At 33.0% G+C, this 12,848-nt stretch overlaps 1 protein-coding gene and 1 long non-coding RNA gene across 2 annotated transcripts in view; one reads left to right on the forward strand and one right to left on the reverse strand.

Moving 5' to 3' along the window:
- LOC149478741 (uncharacterized) overlaps positions 1–12,848 on the forward strand; it is a 122,546-nt gene that overhangs the window by 66,002 nt on the left and 43,696 nt on the right. The window lies entirely within an intron of this gene.
- LOC149478748 (ras-like protein family member 10B) lies at positions 1,698–8,479 on the reverse strand. Its single transcript, XM_089709059.1, has 3 exons — positions 8,443–8,479; positions 7,113–7,261; positions 1,698–2,647 (listed from the first exon to the last, which is right to left on the reverse strand). Exons 1-3 carry the CDS (start codon positions 8,477–8,479, stop codon positions 2,024–2,026), a joined length of 810 nt encoding a protein of 269 aa, XP_089565185.1. The 3' UTR covers positions 1,698–2,023.

The following is a 12,848-nucleotide window of genomic DNA, read 5'->3' on the forward strand; positions in this document are numbered from 1 at the left end:
GCCAAAACATATATTATTGAGTGTTATTGACAAGCACTTCATATACTTACATCAAACTGAGCTCAAACGTAACAATGACATTGGATATTTGTTTTGTAAAACCGCGATAAATGATAACAATCATAATTAATCAATTTTCTGACGAAATACAACTACTTATGCATTTTATAAAAAAAAAAACATGTAATAAATAATAAAAAAAATATTTTTCAAGAAACAGGTACAGCATTATGTTCACCCTGACCTTCGAACTAGTTGTAAACTGTGTTTCGAAGGCCAGTTTCTTCCCAGTCTTTATATCTATATTATATTTATGTGTTTCTGCAAACTGACAGTTTTATGTTAAATACATAAATCTTTATATATAAAAATGAATCGCAAAATGTGTTGGTAAGCGCATAACTCGAGAACGGCTGAACCGATTTCGATAATTCTTTTTTTATTATATTCCTTGAAGTAAGAGGATGGTTTTTATGTAGAGAAAACGTAAACATGTACCACGGGCGAAGCCGGGGCGGACCGCTAGTAATACATAAATATTTCATCTACAGAACAACTTGTGTTTTAATTAGTATTGCAACGTGGTTAATTGTGTTTACAATGAAATCATTTTCATCTTACAACAATTAAAAACAAGCACATCGCATTCGCTTAATAAAGTTCTTTAACAATTACATGTAGAAATCTTTAACTAAAAGATAATTGATAATTTAGCTTATAACACCATCAACATGAATTTGCGAGCCTATTAACATTATTCCCTAAATATTCTTAAATCTAACTAAAACACCATTGACGGTGTTAATTTGTTATCCTAATTCGGAAACATCAGTATAGAAAAGTGTAAAATACCCTGTTCCAATGTTCGGTTTCTGAAAACTTTATAATACCAGAGTAAATCGAATTCTTTAAATAACTTATTTAAAAAAGAATGCAACAAGTATTTCTGTTTGAAGAGAAAATAACTCTTGGTTGAGAGTTGAGAAGTTTTCAAAGGGGATGCAATGTCTATCTGTTTATTGTGGTAGAATTATAAATATAAACGTTTTATTCTTGGTTTAAAATCTATTTATTCTGCGATTTAAGATGACTTTCTGTAATCTGAGAGTATTTTTCATAGCAAACAATGACTGAATCGTCTTTGATATTCAGTAAAGATTTGAAGTCACTAATTACCTATATATTTTTGGCATAAATGGAACAGAAGATCAGGTACACCACAATAACTAGGCAAAAAAATAAAAAAATGTTGTGTGGTTTTATGAAACCACGGTAAGTGAAACTGTTCGAACGGTTCCGAACACTGCTTTGTGTAGCGCATGTCGCGTGTCGGTCGGCTGCCGAGTAGGTATACCTAGACTCGGCAGCCGCGATACACGCGACATGCGCTACACAGACCAAAAAGTTTGAGACGATGTAATAAAAGTTTCACTTTAATAAATATTATACGAAATAAATCGTTCTATGAACCTACAGTAAGTTTAGAAATTAGCGTGTTCGTGTTAGAATTATACTTCCTTTAATTTAAATAACAACTTTTCTTTCAGAAACAGAACATTGGCAAAATTTTAATATAATGAAGTTTTAAAGCTCTAAAGATTCATAATTATACAAGTAAAAGAAAACTTGTGGAAGAGTAAATATAAAACTTAATAAATACTTAGACTAAAATGTCTTTAACCTTTTCTTATTTTAATTTATAAATATTACTTCTGTGAAATGCGATTTTTAATTGTGCTCATAAAATTAACAAGGCTAGTAGTTAGTACTATCGAACTATTGCTTACGTATTATCGATTGACAATAAGATCAAAACTTATACTTAAACCTTCAAACAAAATGCAGTTACTTATTAATATTTATTTACAGAAGTTGAATACCATTAACTGTATTGAGCTATTGACGTGAACAAATGATATGATTTGTAACATTGCTAAATAGTACACTATACTATTCAGTTATCCTGATTATTTGATGAGAACGAAAGTGTCCTGTGTACGTACCGTTTCAACATCGAAAGGTGCTAAGCAACCACACAGCGGTTTTCATTCGCCGTCCCTCCCCCGGCTGAGGAGTCGGGAGGGGGCTCAGCACTACGCACCCCCCCACTACACTCCAACGCATCTATCATCTCCATGAGTTCTTTGAACACGGCTATCACTCGCCAATTGTACTTCGCGGAACACTCCACATAACCACACTTCCAATGCTTGCGCACAAGATTCACAATATTCCTCCGTTTTTCACGAGAATCCCCACACGCACTCTCCGCCATCGCCAGCTGCTGTAAACCGCTGGCAGCAGACGGCGTAGTGCTGCATAGCAAATCCTGCTTGTTACCAACAACTAGAACGGGCACATTTCTCATGTCTCGACTCTCGACCATTTGGTCTCTCAACGTCCTGATATATTGGAACGTCTCCACATTAGATAGGTCGAACACTAGAATGTAAGCGGTCGCGTTCCGGAGCCCATAAAAGCGGTAATGCGCCCATTCGTAGTAGGAGTTTATCGGAAAGTAAGGGATCACTGGCACATCAGTTATTTTAACCTCGTACAGATGCTCGTTGATGATCACCGATGGATAGAATGTGTGTTTTCTGTCCGTCGGAATATATTCTTCGGAAAAATCGCTCCAGACGAATTGCTGCAATAAGAAAAGGTTTTTAGGAACTATAAGAAAGAATTGGATGAAATGGGAGCAAGGATGAACGACTTAACTAAATGAAAAACGTTTTACGGTTCATGTAAGAGATGAGTCGGGTATAAACATGACTGAGCACATGCAAATATTTTATGTTTATATTATCTTAGATGATTTATAAGGTACTCAGTATTCCTGGCAACTAAATAAAGTAAATATTATCTTTTCAAATAAAAAATCCACATTACATACGTTCCAATTTAAGATATTACGTGAATCCTGAAACAATTCTTATGAGCTTAACCAATTGTAATTATTGGATCTCATAACCAAAGTTTATGGACGCTGCATAGCTTTATCGTGGCTGGATATCATCAGCAAATATCTCGAGCACGTACAGTAATAATGTTTCGTAAAAGCCCATTGCGAGATTATAACGACGTTGGCACTCGCGTTATATGAAACGTATATTCCAATTATTATCATTATGGTTCTATGAATAATATCTCGCGTATTAAACTTTACCTAGGTATATGAAGCTAAATATTATGATAGAAATTAATGACTTGCAATTAATTTTAAGCGCCACTTACACGAAATTACACTTTTAGTAAAGCTAATAAGTTTAACCAAAAAACTGTTATCGTAAAATTTAAATCAACTTATCATTCTTTAATATTAAATACTAGCGACCCGCCCCGGCTGCGCACGGGTGCATAGCTGATACTAAATACACTACAGAAAAACTTTTAACGTTGTATATAAAAACAGCGGCCCAGCCGGCCGGTACCGCGACAAACAGTACGTCCCGCAATTTTTAAATCTGTAATATCTTCGAAAATATTCTCTTAAATCATACGGTGTAAAGTGCCATATAGATCTATATTAAATGAACAATGTATTCAAGGTATTTAATTGGTTAAGGATTAATGCTGTATTGGTTAAAATCGCTTCGAAAATTAGCCATTATTTGTCGTAAAAAGTAAATGACAAAAAAAAGTTATTGTGGGTTATCCATAAGAGATAGACATATGCCATCGCGGACTTTTATGTAGACCTTTTCAATGTGTACAATACTTAGTACATTATTTTGATAAAACTCGTAGGGTTCAGCCTGCGTTTGCAATGTAAGCGGAAAAAATGTAATTATTTACGACATAACATTAGAAACCTCAAAAATAACAGTACTTCTCCACTATTTAATGGATGTTATTATACATATAAACCTTCCTCTTGAATCACTCTATCTATTAAAAAAAACCGCATCAAAATCCGTTGCGTAGTTTTAAAGATTTAAGCGTACAAAGGGACATAGGGACATAGGGACATAGGGAAATAGGGACAGAGAATGCGACTTTGTTTTATACTATGTAGTGACTATGTGAACTTTTGTCTGATGTCCACGCGTAGGTATATATGAAGGAGCTTATCTCTACTACAGACATTCATGTATCAGTATACTAAGTTTCAGTCCAATCATTTCAATAGTTTTAGTTTCCTATACTTTCAATTCCTTTAAAATAAACCATTTCCACCATCACTACCACATGTAACATACACCGAGTTCAATACCTATATCGTTTCTGTACGTCTTAATTGCCCAAACCGTTTCGGTTCTGGTTAATACCACTGAATGGTTATTACCTGATATCCATTTAGTGGTATTATAGTGAACCTCGCCGGTTTAACTAGAGGTTTATGCACATATTCATTTAATCGACCGACTGTAGACATTTTACTAACATATACTGAATACAATATTATAAGTAATTTATCACTACATAGTCTAAAACAAAGTTGCTTTCGCTGTCAGTATGCTTGAATCTTTAAAACTACGCAACAGATTTTGAAGCGGTTTTTTTGAATAGATAGGTAGAGTGATTCAAGAGGCAGGTTTTAGTATATAATTTGTTAAGTTTTTGCGAAAAGCTAGTGAATAATAAAAGCAAGACTCAGGTGGAACTTAATGTTAAAGGTCATGTTAGGTCAGATCTTATTTAATTAATAACTAAGAGTAAGAGTGAGTCTGATTAGGTATTATCCGTTTAAGGATTGCTAAATGAGTCAATTAGTAAAACATAAATGTTTATATATTCAATATTTGTCGTTACTGGATAGTAATTATGGTACAGAGTAATTTTATGCATTGTGAATAATATTTTCCACATTGAGATAAGTTGACAAAGTGCTTTTAATTGAAAAACCGATTCCCGAAAATGAACTACAAGTATTTACCGCATTTAACCAGCGTCACATTAATTAATAAATTTTATGTTTTCAAAGTAATTTCGTAACAGGAAATTTATAATTGAAAACTTAACAATGGATTCAAAGGGTTATTATTCAGCTAGTATTTCGAACATTGCGGTATTGGTCACAAGCTGACTGAGCTATAACAAGAGGTATCAGTACGAGGCGGGGGGTACACATAGAATGAACGGCCCCGCGATGCAATTTCTGCGCGAAGCAGATCGGTCAGGAATATGGTATCACACACAATTTTGGCTGTCAATCCACGTCCACATAGACCGAGATTCTTCGTGCAGCCATTGCTTAGTTGGGCTGCTCGCTCTGTGTGGATCCGCCTTTATGCAGGAGATGCTAAATTAACGTGCAAAGCTCTAAGACAGCCTTCGTTTTAATTATGGCACATCACATATGAGTAACTTGAAACGGTTACACTTTATAGTCCTATAATTATTTACTGTATGCCCGTATAACTACTTACGTCTAGAAGAAAATAAATTCATACCTACAATATGGCTCGCAAAACGCTCGTAAATTTTCTATTATGTATGCGTTTTATTTTTTTCTGATTCATGTATTTTTTTTTCTTATTTTGTGTTTAATTTAATTTTAAATCTCAAAATACACCGACATTCTTTACACATTGCGCCTATACAAATACAAATAAAAGGAAATATTAAGTTATATATTTTGTTTTTGCTGACCTGAAAACGGACAGGTCAAGGGATGATGTCCTTCAATCATTAACAATAAGGAAGCTTAATTAAGGCCTGTCCCTGCAACCCTCACGTGACTCACGTCTATTCTGGGTCATCGTAACCACGCAATTTATATTACAGATATAACAGATATTATTATATTATTCCATTAATAACTAAAAGGTTTATGAGAGGACCGATTGTATTGTTCATGAATTTGGCTATAGTTGCCAAAAGTTGTGAAATGAATTGTTTGTGGATTTTGGCACGTGGATATAATTTATTTATTTGTCGTTGTTATTAAAATTGACATTTTATGCTTTCCATTTGAGAATATCGTACTTCTATGTATTAATTTAATACAGTATATAATATGTTCGCATTGAAATATGGGTGATATATAAAATTATGTAATTTCACACATTGTTCATACGATAAAATAATACACAATTTCGGAGTGTCACACGGGTACATCGATAAAATAATCGACCCTGGGTAGAATCTAACACTCCTAAAATGCTCATAAAATAAGGGTAAATTATGGATATAAAGGTTTATTGAGCCAAACAAAGGTAAACGAAAGGGATATATTTTCGTGGCGAGATAATTTTCCTTGTTTGTTCCCTTGTTAATGTACATATAAAGGGTTCGGAAATATATTTCGAACGAGCAAATATTTCTTGGGAAAAACATTTTGATATATTGAGCGAAATAATAATACATTTCACGTATTTATTTTTCCTGGAAATTTTTTCATGTGTAACATAAATTACTATGCTATTGAATTCAGTTTATAAAATATCTCGTAGTTTGATATTAGGTATTATGCAAATTTTTATATTATTATCTCTGTGATGAGATTCAGCCATTTACATATTATGAATTATTGCATTGCTATCATAACCAATAATACTGAAATACAAATCGTTATCCCATATCTGACATGGCTCATAAAGATTATTCAGCTTACGAATTCAATTATTAATTAGATAAGACCTTAGTGACCTTTAAGCATGACATTTTGGCTAATGAAACAAGATTTATTTAAACGTAGTGTACACGTTTTACTGTATCAATATTGAGAGCTTATAAATTAGATTACCATTTATTTCAGTGACTATTTCAATGCCTTACTTCTGGATTATTAGTATCGCGTGTTATCACTTCGTTACCTACGTATGATAATAGTTTGTACTAATTGCTTGTCGCATCTTTACTGTATCATACTAGTTTTGCCCACATCTGGTGCGCTAAGTAGCCCAACCAACGTCCAAGCAATTCCTTACTTTCGAAAGGTTGGTATCGCGTTGTAACCACCTCATTACCTGTATGATACTTGCAACTTTTAATTGCTTGTCACGTCTTTACCTGTATAATACCTATTAGTTTTTCCCACAGCTGGTCAACCAAGTAGCACGACCTTCACGAGATCCAAAGAATTATTTGCTTTTGGATTGTTACAAAATTACCTGTACAATACTAGAATACCTACGACCCACATTACTTGCTTTTCATATAATTACCTGTATAATACTAGTTTTGCCCACAGCCGGTGCGCCAAGTAGCACGACTTTCACGAGGTCTAAGCTGTCAGGACTCGGCTCGACGCTGGGCGCGCCGCTCACAGCCAAAGTGCCGCCTCCACCGCGCTCTAAGTAATCCAAGTCTAGTTCTGAAAGCAAAATAAATATTTTAATTAATTTTTAACTTATTTTTGGGAAAAGTTATGGACCGTATTTAGTGATTATGAGCATTGATCTTTGTTTGAAAATATTATTTTAATAACGTTTATAGAACGACAATTATTAGAAGTGTGTAATCAAGTAGAAATCTGGAGATTTCTACTTAACATCGAAAGCGTTTATTATTGAATAAAATCAATGCACCCGTAGTTCAGTTCAGTTTAAAAACAATAGGCATGACGACAGTATCCATAAATGATCGTATTAGTGTTTTTAAGGGAAAATGTATAATAAATAAATTAAATATAGCGACTTAGAAATCTTAAAAACATTAAGATTAATGAGATTATCAATAAAATAAAACATTGAAATTCTGAAGTTCGCCATTTTGACTAAAACACGCGTGACGTCACGCATAAGTAAACAACTCACGTCAGATGTATTTTGTTGTTATGAATATGTTGAGAATACGCATTTTTATTTATTTTCTATTGTTTCACGTATGCTTTATCGACTCAGAACAGAAATATGATTGCGAATTCACGAATACATGGTTCGGGATTCTCCGCGCCAACTTTATACAATAATTTCTTATTATTTTTTCGCTTGAAATAATTACTAACACATTTTTGAGCATTATTTTTATGTGGATTCACACTGCAATACTGCACACCACTTATAAACTTTGTAATTCGTTTCTATAACACATATTAAATAAAGACTTTTTTAATTTTCTTCGCAATGCGTACAAATAATTACGTATTTACCAAAGTTTGACGTCACGCCTACGCCATGACACCTGCGAGCTGTTTTGGCACAGATATTAAATATTTTTTGAAAACTGGCTTTAATCTTCGTTAAATTTAAGTATATTACCGAAATATAGGGTTTTTCTTGTATAGTAAACGTATACACACATTATGGAAGAGAATTTCAAAATCTTTCGTCATGCCTATTCAAATATATATTGTTTAAATTACAAAACGAGTACAAAATTATTGTTAACAATACTTAATAATATTTTTAACATAAGTACTTGTATTTATGAATTACATGACATATTATCATCTCATTAGTACATTTTAATGCAAGTCAAACAGTAATTAGTACCTACAATATGGCCAAACCAATCTGTCCGAAATAGCTTGACAAGTCTAAATTGAATAGTCACCCAGAAACCGAGCTTCATTAGCGTCCTCAGCCAACATTTGTTTAATATAATTGTTCTCCCAAATAGGTAAAGGTTTTGCAAATATACCCTCATTTACCTTTGAACTAATTACGAGTGAAATGACGTTGTGGTTGGTGGTATTGGCTGTTTGTGTATTTATAGAAGATTTAAATTAAAACTAAGGATGACATAATCTCCTCCTTTTTTTGAAGTCGGTTAGTAAATAAACCGACCAAGTGAAATCTGCTGTAGGAATTCGCGTATCAGACTGCGCCAGACAGTCTAGTAACAGGAAGAGATGGCGGGAGATCGTGCGGAAAGCTGTGTCCGCCTCTACCACCGATGTGGACGTCTCAACGTGACCATGACCACTCTGCCAAGAGTGAATCGACAAAGAAGAAGAATAAATAAACCCATATTTAGGTATTTGATGGAGTGTTACAGCTTAATAATGCATTAGCGAACCTGTTTTTATTTTTAAGGTATGCGGTAAGGTATATTCTCGGTATGGTAGAGACAGAACACATTTTTCAAAACAAAAGACTCGTCGATAGGGATAATAAACTACACAACGGAGTTTAACTTTCAAAAATAAGTATTTTACATCTTGAGCCATTTTCAAGAATTTCTGTTTGCTGGGCAATGTTAATTTTTTCCTCATTTTATTTCTACTTTAGGCTAATGTGTTCTAATTAACAGTAAGAACGGAAGAAAGAGGAAGATCCTAATGTACTTCTGTCCGAAACTGCAAAAAATATTTGGCCGTGATAAATTATATAGAGCGAATAAAACCAACTTAATATATTAAATTTCACAATCACTTTATTGCTCGCTAAGATGTAAGAACCATCCATTAACAGGGTTAAGTATGATATAGTAGGGCCTTTGGGTTTCCCTTCGGCCTTTCTAATCCTTCTTATATTACAGCTGTATAAATTCATTACTTAGAAAGGTTACATACAAAATTTACTGCTATTAATTTATAAAATAAATTAATAAAATAAGTTGGCAGTGTAAAATATTTCATTGTATTACTATAGTCCCTAGACTATAGGGACGAAAAGACTAAAAGTAAGTGTACCTAACACTTACTTTTATTACTAAGTATTTAATATAATAATATAAAATACTTACAAATTAATAATTATTATGCCTCATAATTTAAAAGTACAAAATTATAACGACTAAATTATTCGTACTACAATCGTTTTATGTGTTCGCGACCGTACTTATCAATTAAAACATACCCACTTACAAAATATAATATTCTCATTACACATCTAAGAAGTAAGAACCACGAATTACCTTGAAGTAAAGGAATTACGTCACAATAAAGACATACAAATACATAAAGAATCCATACTAATATTATAAATGCGAAAGTAACTCTGTCTGTCTGTCTGTCTGTTACTCAATCACGCCTAAACTACTGAACCAATTTGCATGAAATTTGGTATGGAGATATTTTGATACCCGAGAAAGGACATAGGCTACCTTTTATTGCGAAATATGTACCACGGCCGAAGCCGGGGCGGGCCACTATATAAAAATAATTTTGATTTTCGTACATGTCAATCATTAGTTGTCAATCCAGTCAAATACGGTTGAATACGGTCAAAATATTGTTTGACATTCATGCGTTCAAAAATGTATTTTGTGTAAAATAATTAAAAAGTAAAAAGGGTGAATAAACTATTGTCTGTATTTTTTTTAAATCAATTATTGAAAAGTGCAATTAAAGCAGATACATAAAAATTCCTCAAATATTTGTGTTTACGCGTGCTTTCAGAAGTTGATAAGGTATTTTCGGTGAGGAAACTAACCAAGAAGGATAGTTCGATTAATTATTTAAAAAAAAGTCTCTAAAAATGTAAAAATTCTGACAACTATTTGTCGCGATTTCGTCGACTGCTTCAACAATATTGCGTTGAAATAATATTATAACGTTAAAATTGAAACGGAGGCCCTGGCTCATTCGATTGAACCAAGCTAAATTGCGTTTTGAAGATTACATCCATTTACGCGATGCAATTAGCACAGAGAAGAAGATGCAGAAAATATTGGGCTATTTAGGTGCTTAAGTGCTATTTTACCGGTGACATACACAGGTAGCCCAAGTCATACGCATGAATATGCGCAAGATGCAATGACATATGTTCGTCATTATGGTCGGCCTGGATCTATTCATTACATTTACATGAAATCCAAAATGGATGGAAATTATTCTACTGCTGCGTCCCGGACAATTATCAAGTGATCGGCTCGACATTACCACACGTGTTTTCAAGCAATGAGTTACATTAAAGCAACACATCTTTCGGATTATTCAATGATGGATGTATTCAATCGATCCAGTCCGACATTATGTTGTAATCACGAATATGATTGATGGACCGTGTGGCACCATCAACCGCCAATCACCATGCATGGTTGACAGCGAGTGTTCCAAAAGGAATCACAGTGAGACCATCACAAGCAGCGATGGTTACCCACTGTATCAGCGTCGATCGCCCAATGATAATGGTAGAATTATTATCACAACTAAAGTGAAACGAAACGATGGCGTGGTCGATAACAGTTAAAGAATGAAAAGAGTTAATCCATGCTGCACAGCTTATTAAAATTCAATTATTTTTCTCTGAGACGTGTTTGAAGTAATAAATTAAAATACTATTACATATCAATCCATATAAATATTTATTTTGTATCATTGTATTACGTTCATCAAAGCCTAAATTAGTTCAGCTAAAAGGTAACACAACATTCATTGACAGGGCGGTACAAAGTTCGCCGGGACAGCTAGTGTATAATATGTCCTAATAAGCAAGATCAAGACCAAGTAAATACTGTCTTCATTAGGGAAAGAGAGTCAACATTTGTACAGTATAATTGTACAATAGAGGGTTTTGCACCTTCATTATGTATGCTATGTAGGTTTCAGCCAAATTGTTCCGTTCGTTTGCCAGTAATTAGGATGGGTCTAATTACTACTGTATAAAATAATAATTATTTTTTAATGGACAAAATACAAAAATGATGGAGGGTTTTATATTGGTAGCATTATACAAGCGCGTTTAGGAGGATATTACCTACATTGTTTCATTTTTGTAAATTTTCATTGCATGCATTTTCTTCTTTTTGTTGCCTATTTTATTTGTCCTAAATAAATTTTTCTACTTTCTCTCTTTCTCTAAGAAAAATAAATTTTATTTGATATAGTTAGTAGTTAGTAGTATGAAATAGATTTAGTATACTCTTTTTAGGACATAATTCAGTATTTCAAATTTTCAATGTAATACAAAATATTATATCTCTTGATAAACTGCACAATTTATGTATATTTAACTACCTACTAGAAGTATCTGAAAATCTAGTGTCAATTTTAGTAAAGCGAGAGTGGAACAGATAAAAATTCACGGAAGCTCTTACCCTATTTCATAAAAGCGCAGTCATACTTCTCACTTTATGCATTAGTTCAGTGTCTATAAATGGATAAGACATTGTCCTAAGTACTATATTTAGAAATATTACTATAGATGCCAGATAATAAGACGGTATGTAAGTTTGAATATTTTTATTTTTTGAGATAAAATGTTCGAAAACTTACTTTGTCAAATTATACAAATCGTGACGGGTACCTACTTTGAGAGATGAACAGATTCTATTTTCTTTGAAATATTATATTTATTTGGAGTTAAAATTCCATTAGAGCAACACTCCTTTGCTGTCAAATAAATGTATTATTGTGTGTATTACATCTCTAGTAAGATTCATTTTTTTAAGTCGGTACCTACAGTAATACGAGATATGGTGTAAAAAATATAGATATTTATTACTTTCATACATAAATTATTATATAACACGCACAGAAATCAAATTATTTCGTCGATCTATGATTCAGATCGATACGATACTCTTAAATACTATTCATTTCTAAAATCTTTTTATAATTACCTTCTCTTTGGTTTCCAATTAATATTCAAAATGGAAATTAACAAAAAATCGTTTCAATAAACACTATGGCAAGAGTATTAATTCCATCTTTGAATAGTAGGTATTCTTACCAATGTCTACATTACGCCCCCCCTATTAAAAAAAAAGCTTATGTAATCCATCCAAAAGCTAATATAAAAAGCTTAAACATTCCTCCAAATGACTCTTTTCAAATCCACTTATCCAATTAAATTAGCATGACCAAAAGCAAATCGGGAACTAGGAATTCCATTAGCGCAAATGCACAGCTTCATAATAATTGTGAAAGGGACTTGGTAAATAAAATTTCCTCTTCATTTGTCACTTTAAGGATTATCACCATTTCCTGTTAAAAGACCCGGGCTTTTATTGGCTCTTTTATATTGTGGAATGGAATGTGGCACTAAAAGAAATGGCCTGTTTAAATCATTCAC

Source organism: Colias philodice, chromosome 21 (assembly GCF_061535455.1).
Source record: "Colias philodice isolate Cphi_HAF_F1 chromosome 21, ilColPhil1 Martin Lab GWU primary, whole genome shotgun sequence".
In the NCBI taxonomy this organism is placed as follows: domain Eukaryota; kingdom Metazoa; phylum Arthropoda; class Insecta; order Lepidoptera; family Pieridae; genus Colias; species Colias philodice.